A 13,988-nucleotide genomic window follows, 5' to 3' on the forward strand; every position below is an offset into this window, starting at 1 on the left:
CAGATGTATCTTGTCATTGAGCATGTGACACTTCTGGCACCCGATTGGCTGAGCTGGCGTGATGGCACAGAATGTTGTCCGACAAACATTCCAACTGCTCAGGGAGGAAAGCAGCTGGAATGCTTGCAGTCCTCTTTCTCTGGGGGAAGGGGAGGTTGTCGGGCGAAGTTTTTTTTCCCAATCCCAACCATGCAAGACTTGAAACATGAGAGTGCCTTTGTAGGGCCTGGCTGAGGGTGGGAAAGAGGTCCCAGGAAAGCAAAGGGTCAGGGAGCCCAAATAAAAGGAGTCCGAAGGAAGAGTGCAGAATAGGCAGGAGACTGGAAAACAGGGTCATGGAAAACGGGTAAGTGAAGGAGGAGTGGCAGAAAGAAAGAGCAGAAGAAACAGAGGTAAGAGGAGGTTGTGTGCTAGATACAGGGAGAGAGCGCTTGACATATGAAAGGCTGGTGACTGTATTTTTTTGCATTCACAGTAGTGGTAAAGGTAAAGGTAAAGGTAAAGGTACCCCTGCCCATACGGGCCAGTCGTGTCCGACTCTAGGGTTGTGCGCTCATCTCACTTAAGAGGCCGGGAGCCAGCGCTGTCCGCAGACACTTCCGGGTCACGTGGCCAGCGTGACGAAGCTGCTCTGGCGAACCGGCACCAGAGCAGCACACGGAAACGCCGTTTACCTTCCCGCTAGTAAGCGGTCCCTATTTATCTACTTGCACCCGGGGGTGCTTTTGAACTGCTAGGTTGGCAGGCGCTGGGACCGAGCGACGGGAGCATACCCTGCCGTGGGGATTCGAACCGCCAACCATGCGATCGGCAAGTCCTAGGCGCTGAGGTTTTACCCACAGCGCCACCCGCGTCCCTCCCCACAGTAGTGGTAGACCCCAACTAATGGCCTAACTCAAAATAAAGCAGCTTCCTATGTTGTTATTGGGACACAGGTGGCGCTGTGGGTTAAACCACAGAGCCTAGGACTTGCCGATCAGAAGGTCGGCGGTTCGAATCCCCATGACGGGGTGAGCTCCTGTTGCTCGGTCCCAGCTGCTGCCAACCTAGCAGTTCGAAAGTACGTCAAAGTGCAAGTAGATAAATAGGTACCGCTCCAGCGGGAAGGTAAACGGCGTTTCTGTGCGCTGCTCTAATTCGCCAGAAGCGGCTTAGTCATGCTGGCCACATGACCCGGAAGCTGTACGCTGGCTCCCTCGGCCAATAAAGCAAGATGAGCGCCGCAACCCCAGAGTCGGTCACGACTGGACCTAATGGTCAGGGGTCCCTTTACCTTTACCTTATGTTGTTCTTAGCAGTAGCCAATGATACGGACTGGGAACTGAGGAATACACAGAGTAAAGTAATAAAAACGCATACTAAGTTGTACTATGTGTGATGGGAAGGAGGGCAAGAACTCTATTGTAGGGCTGCCGTTCAGGGTGGCAGCCTTGAGAGTCTTGCAATATGGAGTTTTGCCTTCATTTACAGATAGGAAAGAGATTTCAGGGACTCCTACGCCGTGACCTCTGAGAAGCACTGCACATTATCAATCTGCAAAGAGCACTTCAAGCCTTTCTATAGGACAAGAGTTGCTTTTCCAACGATATATTTTGCATTTTCCTTTGTTGGAACGCTGGGTTTTGCGTATGGCTGTAAAACTGCTACATCTGGACAAACACATGGCTCCTTCCTAACCTAATAAAGGGTCTGTCCTGCACATAACTATACACTGTCGCAGGTCCCATTGGTTTCTTCAGAACAAGCATGCATAGGATCAAGTGTTTTCTTCTTCTTTTTTCAGGGTGCAATCCACTATCACAAATAATAAGACATACCAGCTGCAAGTACAGTATGCCAGCAGGCCTTCCAAAGCTCCATTAAAAACCCACAACTCATCATGTTAGGACGAAGGCTTTCTAATATCAGAAACCTATAAAATAATTCTCATAGCATCAGCTTCAGCCAAGTCCAATATTTTTCCAACTCTAAAAGCGCCCCCCTGAGAGAAATTTAGGTGGACATGGAATATGTGTTTTAAGAGGTTAGTGTTTTAATTTTTAGGATTTCCAGATACCGCAGAAATTATGTTCGGTCTAACAAGCAAGTTGTCTTGGAGAAAGAAAGAAAAGAAAGGAAGGAGGGAGGGAAGGAAGGAAGGAAGCTCATGCTGGGCTGGTTACAGCACAAGTTGATTAATAATTGGGGGAGGAGACCCATCATCAGCATATCTGCATTAGGAATTTCTTCCACCAGCGCCATACATGTTGCAGCTAGTACTGTATCTATCTAGCTATGGAGAGCTGCCTGATTATTGAGGAGAGGAAGGAGAACAGACATCCCAAAAGTCTCCTGGAAGAAAAGATGGGACATTGCTAAGAAGCAAAATTTTCAACACAGTTCGAGAGGTCTGGAGGGTGGCAACACAAGAATGGGCCTTTTCTGTGATGGCTCCCCATTAGTGGAATGCTCTCCCCAGAGACACTCGCCTGGCACCTCCATTATAAATCTTTAGGTACCAGGCGAAAACGTTCCTTTTCAACCAGGCATTGGGCTGATTAACATTCTATGTCTTTTAAATGTATTGGGGGGGATTACTGCTTTGTTTTGTTCTGTTCTTGTTTTTATTATTTTTTGTGCTTTTCTTTTATTCGTGTTGTGAACAGCCCCAAGACCTTTGGATGAAGGGCAGTATGAACATTAAATAATATTTTTAAAAAAACCTGGGGCCTGCTGTCATCTTCCTTCACCACCATAAACCACCCCAGCCCTTTTGCTACCCTGAAAACCCTGCAGGGTTGCTGCTTCAAGGATATTTGACTCCCTTTACAGTGTCCACGATGTACCTTGTTCTCCTATTTGGGGGCGGGGGGAGGCGCTGTGCAGAGCTGACCAGACTAGTTTGCCTTCTTCACCCCATAAGCAAAAAGCCACTTGAGCTTTCTAGCACTTGACACAGCTGATCTACGGTTGCAAAACTTCCACGTTTAACGAGGTTTCATTGTGGCAGTGAAAGAGAGAATTTTAACAAGTGAAATTTCTCCTGTCTTTATGACACAGTTGCACAAGGCCACGCTCTCCACTCTTCACCCCTTTCCTTTTTTAAAGACAACTCCAAACCCAGTTGAAACCCACCACTTTTATCTACAGGGTGGGTTGTGGATTTCTCATTTATTTCGGGGGGGGGGGCATCCGGACCTACAGAGATCCACAAAAGCATTTGGCCTGTTGTGTTTAAAAACAGTGCCCAACCTATGAAAACCTTGTGTTACAAAGGAACTGAATTGTTTCTCCGGCTTAGTTGCAGAGCCGAAGCACAAAATACCAAAGGTCATCTCTGTTAGCAAACTCCAATCTTTGCCTGTGACATTGAAATCTGTATCTAGAACATATCTATGGGTGCCTTGGCCGCAAAGCCGTTCAGAGCACCTACGGTTTCGACATCACGAAAGCTTTTCTTTCCAAATGAAGTGAATAAGCGAACAGCCCAAACTGTTCAGTGCTCTGCCTTAAAAAGGCCTACTTGCTTTTAGGGATTCTGTAGGGTGTATGGGGTGGGACATGGGTGGCGCTGTGGGTTAAACCACAGAGCCTAGGACTTGCCAATCAGAAGGTTGGCGGTTCACATCCCCGCGATGGGGTGAGCTCCCGTTGCTCGGTCCCTGCTCCTGCCAACCTAGCAGTTCGAAAGCACGTCAAAGTGCAAGTAGATAAATAGGTACCACTCCGGAGGGAAGGTAAACGGCGTTTCCGTGCGCTGCTCTGGTTCGCCAGAAACGGCTTAGTCATGCTAGCCACGTGACCCGGAAGCTGTACACCAGCTCCCTCAGCCAATAAAGCGAGATGAGCGTCGCAACCCCAGAGTCAGCCACGACTGGACCTAATGGTCAGGGGTCCCTTTACCTTTTAGGGTGTATGGGAGGTTAGGAAAAACGACCACACTGTCAAAGTATGGCCTAGTTTAATGCTTCAGCCCGGTTTGGGGGAAAAGGAATCAAGGGGCGACGTCTTATAACGCAACTGCCTAGAAGCTGGTTGTGTCAATCGGCTCACAGCGCAGTGCCAACAGTTTTCCCAGCCCAGTGCAACCAGTTCTTGTTTCCAGCGGGCACCAGCATGGTGAATAATTACCAGAACCACTGCAGCAATCTTCTGTTTGCTCAGGTCAGAGGTAGTCAACCTGGTGCTCCTCAGACAATGCTAGAAGACTACTACAGCTCTCCCATCAACCTCTGGGACTGACAGGAGGGAGTCCGACAACACTTGGAAGGCCCGATGTGAATCTGGAATGAGTGAACCAGGCCTCAACAATTCAAGCAGGAAATGTGGGGCGTGACATGCCTTTCCGTCCGTAGAGGGCATCTGGAGCTCCCATAGCAATCCACTAGGTTGACAGAGCTATGGTGGTTGCGCACATGCATTTATGCTGCTGAAGGAAGGGGAGACAGTAGCACATTTTGTGTGGCCTGCTTTCAGCACATTCTGGTGGTATCTGCAAGATTTGCAGGAGGGCAGCAGAGGTTGGCAACAAGGAGAACCCCCTACGCTTCCCGGGATTACAGGAAAATAACGGGCTAATGAGTGGGAGATGCAAGTAGCTGCAGCCCTTCCCTCCATGTTATTATGGACTGCATTTGTTACCCTCCCTACACCATGAGGTCCCCGGGGCGGGTTGCAACATTGTAAAAATACAGTATTGAAATCAGTGAAAGCAATTTTCTGCCTTGAATTTTTGGGGAGCAGCACTTGGTGGGTCCTTCACTTAGCGCTCCACAGCCCGCCTAACATTGCACCGCAGTCCAAGCATGTGGTGTGTGCGCGCACACACTCATTGCAATCAGAGGCCAGCAGCTTTTCAAAGCCATCAGAGAGCAACAGCTTAATATACAGACACCTGTGGAAGTGGAGTGAAATGAGGGAGGAGAGAGACAGCGCAGCTGAACAAAGCCATTATATCCCAATTTCACATCCCTGCAACACGAGCAGCTAGCAGGTTGCAGGAATTTAAACACACATCAGCCAAATTTTACACCTTTCGGATGATTACTTGAGAGCTGTTTGTCTCTGTACAAGAGGGAAGAAGAAACGAGAGTGACATTTCATCAGAGCAAAGAAATCCCCCCCCCCCCGCCGCCCCCGTTAACTGAGAACCTTCTCCACAGAAATACAGAGAAGGCTGCAATTACTGCTGACAGTGTTTCTAAAGCTTGCAGGAATTTGGGGGCTGAAATAAATGGTTTCTTTCTCCTTCAGAAACATTCCGGTATCTAGGTTTAAAGTCTGAGCAAAGAACATATTTGAGATAAGGCATTTTGAAACTGTGTGTGTGTGTGTGCGCGCGCACGGGCATCCGCACTTTTCACTGCTACCAATCAGAGACTGGGAAAGAGAGGACAGTTATAGACGGAGCTCAGCCAGGAGAGAATTTGGATACATGGTGAAGGAGCAATGCATTTTATTCCAAGCATTCGTAATCACACACCAGGATCTTGTTATGTGAAGCACTGGTAGCAAAAAGGGGGGGGGATCTGTGCTTGCGATGGTAAGTTTGAAAAGGCGAGTTAGAGCACAAAACGTCTTCTAAGAGTTATGTGCATCAAGAGTTATGTTCCCACATCCTTGACCGTACCCAGAGCAGGCTTCCCCAACCCTGGGTCTCTCCAGGTGTTGTCGACCGCAACTCCCATCAGCCCTGACCACTGCCCACGCAGGCTGGCTGGAAGTTGTATTCCGAAACCTCCTGAGGGCACATTAAGGAAAGTTTGTTTCTGAGACAAGAGCAGAAATGTTGTCGTTTACCACAATACTGACACTCTGAAATTTATCTTGGGGACAACCACATTAGGGAAAGCTGCTTGCAAGAAAGAGAGGGGGAAAGTCAGCGTTTTCCACAGTTCTGACAGTCGCTGAACTTGCTTGTTTCAAAGTTTTTGAAGAAAGCTTAGAAAAACTGCCTCTTTCCTTCGGAAGCATCCAAATGGCACCTTTCAGGAAACTGCAGTGTGTAAATGATGTGAATTTACAAACTTGCTAATCAATGAATTAGCTAAAAGCCAGAGAGTTAACCAAGTTATTAAAAGGCCATTTTAACTGGTTGGATAGACCAATTAAATTAATCTCCCTGCATGTTTACCTGCAGCTACTGAATTGGGGACGGGATGAGGGGCTTACAGCACAATCCTACTCGGAGTTAAGTTTGTTTAGAATTGCAGTCTTAATGACAAAGTAATAGAAGACCCTGCTGCATGGGTCAATGTGTCTGGCTGTTAACCAGAAGGTTGGTGGTTTGAGTCGGCCCCCTTTCCCTTTCTACAATTCTATGATTCTATGACCCTCTACCAAAAAAGGTTCGGCTTACAGGAGTGCAAAACAGAGCCTTTTCGGTGACTGCACCCCAGTTGCAGAAATCTCTCCCAAAGGGATGTGAAACAAACCTCAACCCTGATGGGTCTTTGGGATGGCAGTGAAAACATTATTCCATGTGGCTTTTTAATGTTTTTTAAACATATGAATGAAGGGTTTATTTTGGGGGGGGGGGTGACCTTGCTCCTTTTCATTCTAAGTTCTAATTTTTGTTAATTCATGTTCTTTTGCTTGGTTTTATTACAAGACTTAGTTTATACATATACATATAAACATATAAACATATAAACATATATATAGTCTGAAAAACCCCAATAATACTGATTTGATCCTATGGAAAAGGTTCTAAAAAATATTAAAATCTAGCTTGCTAACACTTCTGAATTTAAGAGGCTTAGGCTAGAATCCTATGCATACTTATCTCCTGCTAAGATCTAGTGAATTAAATGAAACCACCTTTCAAATAAATGCCTTTTAGAATGAGGCTGCTGGAAGCCTGAAATGTCTAGATAGGAAATGAACTGAGAACAATCTTCAACAGGAGTTGCTATGAAATAATGCTTTTGTTTAATTATTAAGACTTGGGTAGGCAAACAGTAGATCCCAATGGGCAGAGAACAGCTGCTAGCTCTAACAGAAAGCCATTCACGTTCCAATCTTGGAACTCTGAAATTCTACCAACAATAGCTGTAAATTGACTCTAGTGCAACTCGGGAGTTTTCAACTAGCTTTCATATTTAGAAGAGCTATTTTTAGTCAACTTTGGATTGTCAAACGTTAGCTTTGAAGAGTTTTACACTTCAGTAACGTCACCTGCAAATAAACAAGTGAGGGTATCTCGCTTTCTTTTTTTAAAAGGGGAAAAAAGTTTGCATAAAATCACTCCAACCATCTCTCTGTCTCCTTGGTTTTTATTCTTTCACCACCAATTTATTCAGGTTTCCTCACTCTTTGGTGGCACATCCTTGTCAATCGGAAATGGCAGATGAGCATGTGAAGATTGCAATCCTATGCACACTTAATTGGCCGTAAGCAACATTAAACACACTAGTGCTTACTGCAGAACATGCATAAAACTGTACAGGCAGTTTGCCCTTTATCAGACGTACCTTTTTCTTTTACCAGTATAGAGAAACACACGCATTACCAATCCATGATTTGCACTGAACCCAGGTATTTTGCTCCCTAGTAATTAAAGTGCCTTTTATTTGACTCAGCAAGTATTCACTTTAGTTACCGTACACTTCCATCTTTCCACATTTCTACGGTCTCGTGACAAAGAGGTGCATACATTTCTAAAATGTAAAACAAACGCCTTGCAGTGGTTAATTCCAAACCTCCTAAATAGCGCCCTGCTTGCAAGAAATCCACACGGGCTTCAGGGAGCCAAAGGAGGAGCGCTCCGGAACACGTGCAGAGTTTTGACATCTCATTCTCTGACCCGGTGAGCCTCTCTGAGCCGGGAAGGTGCCCATCTGAGCACACGACGCCGATTAATTAAAGGCCACTTCAGACATTACATAGCAACAATCCTGATATCCCACCCACGCTGGCTCATCGAGGCGCCACAAACTATCACGAGTCTCTCGATGAGCGGACCTGTGTAATAAATGCATTACTAAACGCCTGCCTCTTGCATTCGTACTCGCCAGGTTTAATTAAGCGTACGCTGAAGATATACAGCTACTTTATATGGAACAAGACCAATAGACCACAGTCCCGCCAGTTCCAAGCGGCCAAGCCTTTTCCCACAACAAAATTCTGCTGAAAAATTTGCCCTCTCTGATGCTCTGTCCACCTTATGCAAGTTTGTCCCTTCTCATCTCCAGAGCACGAAAGTGGCCTTGGGAGGTGGTCTTTTGCTTTGCCTAAGAACTTTTTCATACACAAGGCTTTCTAATGGGCCATAGCTCAATGGTACAGTACAGGCTCCAATCATGAGCCCGTTTAAACATTCCTAGGCAGTGTTAGAAACTCAGACATATAAGCTAATTGCCAAATGGCACTTTAGGTTACAGCCGCCACAATGTAATGTATGGGCGCCATTTACCCCCTCTGTGAGGCTTACTGTTGTTAGTATTAGTGCTAGTATTATTGGCAGAAGCCAGGACAGAGCAACGGGATTCGAACCGCCAACCTTCCGATTGGCAATCCCAAGAGGCTCAGTGGTTTAGACTACAGCGCCACCCGCTCCCTAGCACTTCGAAAGCACACCAGCGCAAGTAGATGAATAGGTACCACTGAGGTGGGAGGGTGCAACAGCGTTTCCGTGTGCTCTGGTTACCATCACGGTATTCTGTTGCACCAGAAGCGGTTTAGTCCTGCCAGCCACATGACCTGGAAAGCTGTCTGTGAAGAAACGCCGGCTCCCTCGGCTTGAAAGCAATAAGAGCACCGTACCCCATTGTCACCTTGGACTGGACTTTACCGTCCAGGGGTCCTTTACCTTTTACATTTATTATTAATAATAATTTCATTTCTCTACCACTTTATATTTTAAAGAAAAAACCTTGAAGCGGTTTACCACACATTAAAACATCAAATGAAACAAACTCAAGGTTCAAGGAAAATATTTCAGATCCTTCTCTAACTTGACATTTCTCTTTCCCCATATTTATTTACATACCGTATTTTTCGCTCTATAACACGCACCAGACCATAACACGCACATAGTTTTTAGAGAAGGAAAACAAGAAAAAAATATTCTAAACGAATAGTGGATATATGATTTTTATGGTTCATGCTGTGGCCACAGACATGTGATCTGACAGTGAGTTTGGAGTAGCCCAATGCAAAAATCCTGAGGATCCATGTGGATCCATGCTTTGTAACCACGGAGGAGGGAAGGAAGGGGAACCATGGATCCTCTGCTCACGACTGCAGCAGATCCCCCCCGCCACCCGCAGGCACTCGCTCCATAACACGCACAGACATTTCCCCTTACTTTCTAGGAGGAAAAAAGTGAGTGTTAAGGTGCAAAAAATACGGTACTTGATTTTTAGAGTTGCCCCATAGATGAACTCTATGGAAGCCAGATGAACTCTAGGAAGCCAGTGTGGTGTAGTGGTTAAGAGCGTCAGACTAGGACCTGGGCGATCAGGGTTCAAATCCGCACTCAGTCATGAAGCTCAGTAGGTGACCTAGGTAGGCCCAGTCGCAGCCTCATAACCTACCTCACAGGGTTGTTGTAGGGGTTAACCGAGGAGTGGGGTGAACCATGTGCTCCTTGGAGGAAAATGTGGAATTTAAATGCAATGACTAAGCTCTTCTGCTGAGGAGCTGACCCGATTGCGCTAGGCCGACCAATGGCCTTATTCATACAGAAAGCTGCCTTACATTGAGTCAAACCAATGGTGCATTTATCTCAAAACTACAGTGACTGGAAGCGTCTCTCTTGAATTTCAGCTGGGTCAAACCTGGGACCTTCTGCATGTACAGTTTCTCCGCCACTGAGTTACAGTCCTTCCCCAAAGGCCATATGTTCATAAGTATATACCCACCATACCTGGATCCGAAAGCACCTTGGGAACCTTTGCGTTCCATTAGAGAAGGAAAGGTGAACTTAAATAAATGGAATTGCCGTCTTAAAATCGCAAATGGAACTCCTACACCCAACCAAACTGTATTTCTGCATGATTGCTGTTTTCAACCAAAAAAGGGAAATGTCAAAAAGTGAGGAGAGCGGGGAGGGAAGGGTACAATTAGTATATTATAGCAGATTATTGTTATTACCAAGCAACCGCAAGATGTTTTTGGAAAGTTTCAAGAACTGCTGGGTGCTGCCAAACAGATGTGTGAGCAATCAAAAATACTGGCATATTGACTTGAGAACATGTGTCGTCTCGGCTGCAAGAATTCATGGTTTGGGAAGAGGAGGCATTCCAGTCCCTGCCCTTCATTCCTCCCCCCACCCCACTCAAAAAAGCCTTTTTTTTTTTAACATAGACTGGTGTGTACGAGAGACATAGCTAATCCATTTCAGGCTCAGATTTTACTAAAGCAGAACGCTGTCCAGTGTCTGCAATTAACTGCAACTTGAGACACCTTTGCTTTCCGACCCCCTCCGAAAGAAACCTGAACAACTGAATTTCTCAGTCCGCCCCTCTGGGTTTTTTTTAAATCAACAACACCGGAGCTCTTAACTCTTCTGCATTTTCTGCAAAGAGATCTTTAAAGACACATTGATTTAATGGAGGTTAAGAGCAGGCATGGTTTTGATCTTAGGTTACCCCAGAAGAAGGGGAACACAGCAGGTAATGCAGCCATGGGCTAGGAAATTAATTTGGAATTCTCGAGAAACCACAGAAGTGTTTCGAAAGCCTGGGCAACTAGGTGTCTGAGGTTTTTCTGGCTCTGCACAAGACCAGCAGTGGCTGGTGCCTATCTGGACTTGTAGGCTGGAAGCCAGAGACCCACTGTAAGCAGAATCAGCGACAGGTGGAGCCAGAACAGGTGAGAGGCAAAACCAAGTAATTCAGGGGCAACCCTGGTAATAAGGAGAAACTGGCAGGCAGTGCCATCCCTGCCAGGACTGGTTGTAAGGAAGCTGGCAGGCAGGTGGGGGCTGGCTGAGGTTGGTGGAGCAGTGCTCCCCCCCCCCCATTTGCCCAAATGCACCAGCCTCTACGGCCCACGGCTTTAGGAACTCATACTTCTGGGTTTGCTGTGTCTATGGAGCGTAAGTACATTTCTGAGCACAATTCAAAGTGTTGGTGCTGACCTTGAAAGCCCTAAATGGCCTCGGTCCAGTATAGCTGAAGGAGCATCTCCACCCCCATCATCCAGCCCGGACACTGAGGTCCAGCATCGAGGGCCTTCTGGCGGTCCCCTCGCTGTGAGAAGTGAGGTTACAGGGAACCGGGCAGAGGGCCTTCTCGGTGGTGGCGCTCGCCCTGTGGAACGCCCTCCCATCAGATGTCAAAGAAATAAACAGTGATCTGACGTTTAGAAAACATCTGAAGGCAGCCCTTTTTAGGGAAGTTTGTAATGACTGATGTTTTAATGTATTTTTAATCTCTTGTTGGAAGCTGCCCAGAGTGGCTGGGGAAACCTAGCCAGATGGGCGGGGTATAAGTAATAAATTATTATTATTATATATTATTATTATATAAGGAAAGAGAGAAACAGGAAAAGAGGCAGAAGCTGTGAGGCCAAGTTTGCCCTGGACATTGTTGTTGTTGTTTTAAACACCCCCCTGGTGCTTCAAACACGTTTCAGTTGTTCTTGTACATTTTTTGTGAGCTGGTCTTTTGATAGTTGGGACAGCAGGGTGCAAACATTCAAAGTACGGTAAATAAATAATGCCCTACGATCCATTTGCCAGAACAACTGGAGCCCTTCTGCTGACAGAGGAGGGGGAGCAAAGTAAAACACAATGGGATTACCAACGGTGTGCATTTGGTTGAGGGGAGAGAAGTTTCATAATCTGCAGGACACAAACTGCCTACCGTGTTGGCGGCTGGGGAGCATCCTCTCAAATTTGAATATTCCATCCATCCATCCATTGCATTTATGTCCCCACGTTCCTTCCAAGGAGCTCAGGGTGGGGTGTACATGTTTCTCCTCCTCCTTAATTCATCTTCACAACAACCCTGTGAGGAAGGTGAGGCTGACAGCACGGTCACCCAGTGAGTTTCATGGGCTAAGTGTGGGATTTGAACCCTGGTCCCTCCTGGTCACTCTTGATGGCTGCACCACATGCTTCAAAGGAAACTACTGTCACCCTGTGGTGTGTTGTTGTTGTTGTTGTTGTTGTTGTTTTGAAACCGGGTCTGAATGAATACAGGTGTATCCTTATCACCCTTTAATCCAATTTGAGCTGGGTGAAACATGACTACTGTTCTGTTTACAGCGGGGGTGAGCAAACCTCACGCTTGCAGGTTCTACTTAGTATTTTGCTAATGAAAAAAAAATCCAAAATCCGCCTGTCAGACCCAAGTGAAAAAAATAGTGGTTTAGAAATAAAAGAGTACCTCTGAGCACATGCTGCTAAGTCCGGGAATTTGTTTCCAGTGAAGAACAGAGCCCTGAGTCCTTACACTCAAAATCTGCTCCTGGTTTTCACCCAAGCTTTGTTTCAGCAGCCAAATTCTGGGAAAGAGAAAGTCTCCTTTTTGTTGTTGCTGATATTGTTAAGCAATTAGGGGCCAGAATACTGGTGTATCTACAGCAAATCATCTGGAGAGGTACCAGCAGATCCCAATCGATCTGCCACCCATTCTGAGCAAAGTCGTAATCCTGAAACGAATGTCAAAACTGCTGAGTTTTGAAACTGCAGCCACATAGATGAGCTTTTACTGTAAATTTACTACACATGCGAGCTGGAAAATCCATAATTCACACCTCACAAGCACCCAACGTGTGTGGTTTTTTTTTTAAAAAAAATAGTGATTCATATCTTTCCTGCTTTTTAATTTTCCCTTTGCTACTTTGGGGGGGGGGGTTGCATCACGTGGTGGACTCTGATAAAGAAACAAACAGGTGTTTGCTGAGCAGAGCCAATTATCCTTCAACATAAGCCCCACCATTTGCAATATTGAAATAACAATGGTGACCTTTAAAGCAGAAATGCTGTGGGAGAAAGTTACCTGAAAGGCCGCCCACGCTCATAACAACAACCTCGGCAGGTTCTGAAAATGGCCTTGGGAGGCCTCACGACAAGGATCGCTGGATTGGCGAGTGCCAGCAACGGGGCCTTCTCATTGGCCGTCCCGCACCGTTGAAGCCCCTCCCCCAGGAAGTGGACAAGGCCCTATCCTTGAAAATTTGTTTTGTTCCTTCGCTTGGTATTTGGCTGGTGCTTTCATGCTGCCTTTTCGTGTTTTAACTGCCGGCTGAATTAACTTCCAGTTTACTGCCTTTGTTTTAATGCCTTGTTATTTGATACAGCGCCCTGTTTTGTTCCTAATAAAGCCCAGCATTTTCTCCCTGCCTCCGCAAAGTGAATTAACGTTTCCGTATAAATTATCTACCGTAAACCTAAGTTCTCTTTCCTGGGTAATGGCAGCCCCTGCTACAAAGTTGGCCAGGAAGAGTAAGCATATAGGATCATAGAATCGCAGAGGTGGAAGGGAGTCATATAGTGCAACCCTCTGCGACGGAGGAATATTTTGCCCAATATGGGACCCAAACCCACAACCCTGAGATCAATTCTATGGTTCAATAAAATATGTCCCTGGCAAAATATTCCTTTTAGGGCTGAATCACCACGATTGTATGCATTAAAAGGTTGCATATTTCTTCTTTTGCACGCAAAGCAGCAACCTTGGAAGTTTATCTGCAAGGATAACCATCTGTTAGAGTGCTGAAGGACATGATTCCTTTCTGCCAGAATCATAGTTAAGACTGCTGGACCATGACCTTGGGAGCCCAGGGTTCAAATCTCCACTCAGCCATGAAGCTCAATGGGTGACCATCTCTCAGCCGAGCGTACCTCACAGGGTTGTTGTGGGGTTAAAACGAGAGGGTGGGCGAGAACCACGTACATCGCCTTGAGCTCCTCGGGAGGAAAAGGCGATATATCAAGGTAGTAAATAAAATAAGTACTTTTTGAAAGAATTTTCCCCCCTCCTGAGTCAGACTTGCTGCTATGTTCTTTCGATTGCAATTGTGAATTTTGGTGACCGTGTTCAATGCTCATGGGTTCG

General features: G+C 46.2%; 1 protein-coding gene across 2 annotated transcripts in view; it reads right to left on the minus strand.

The window, feature by feature from the left end:
* ACVR2B (activin A receptor type 2B) overlaps window positions 1–13,988 on the minus strand; it is a 125,706-nt gene that overhangs the window by 96,072 nt on the left and 15,646 nt on the right. The window contains exon 1 of one of the 2 annotated variants that reach the window (XM_083467052.1): window positions 12,897–13,355. The exons of the other annotated variant lie outside the window; for it this stretch is intronic. Coding sequence (XP_083323178.1) covers window positions 12,897–12,951 — 55 coding nt within the window. The 5' untranslated portion in view covers window positions 12,952–13,355. Of the gene's footprint in view, window positions 1–12,896; window positions 13,356–13,988 lie in introns of those variants that run through there. 2 annotated transcript variants of the gene reach the window in all.

Source organism: Podarcis liolepis, assembly GCF_965112155.1.
Source record: "Podarcis liolepis genome assembly, chromosome: 12".
NCBI classification, from domain to species: domain Eukaryota; kingdom Metazoa; phylum Chordata; class Lepidosauria; order Squamata; family Lacertidae; genus Podarcis; species Podarcis liolepis.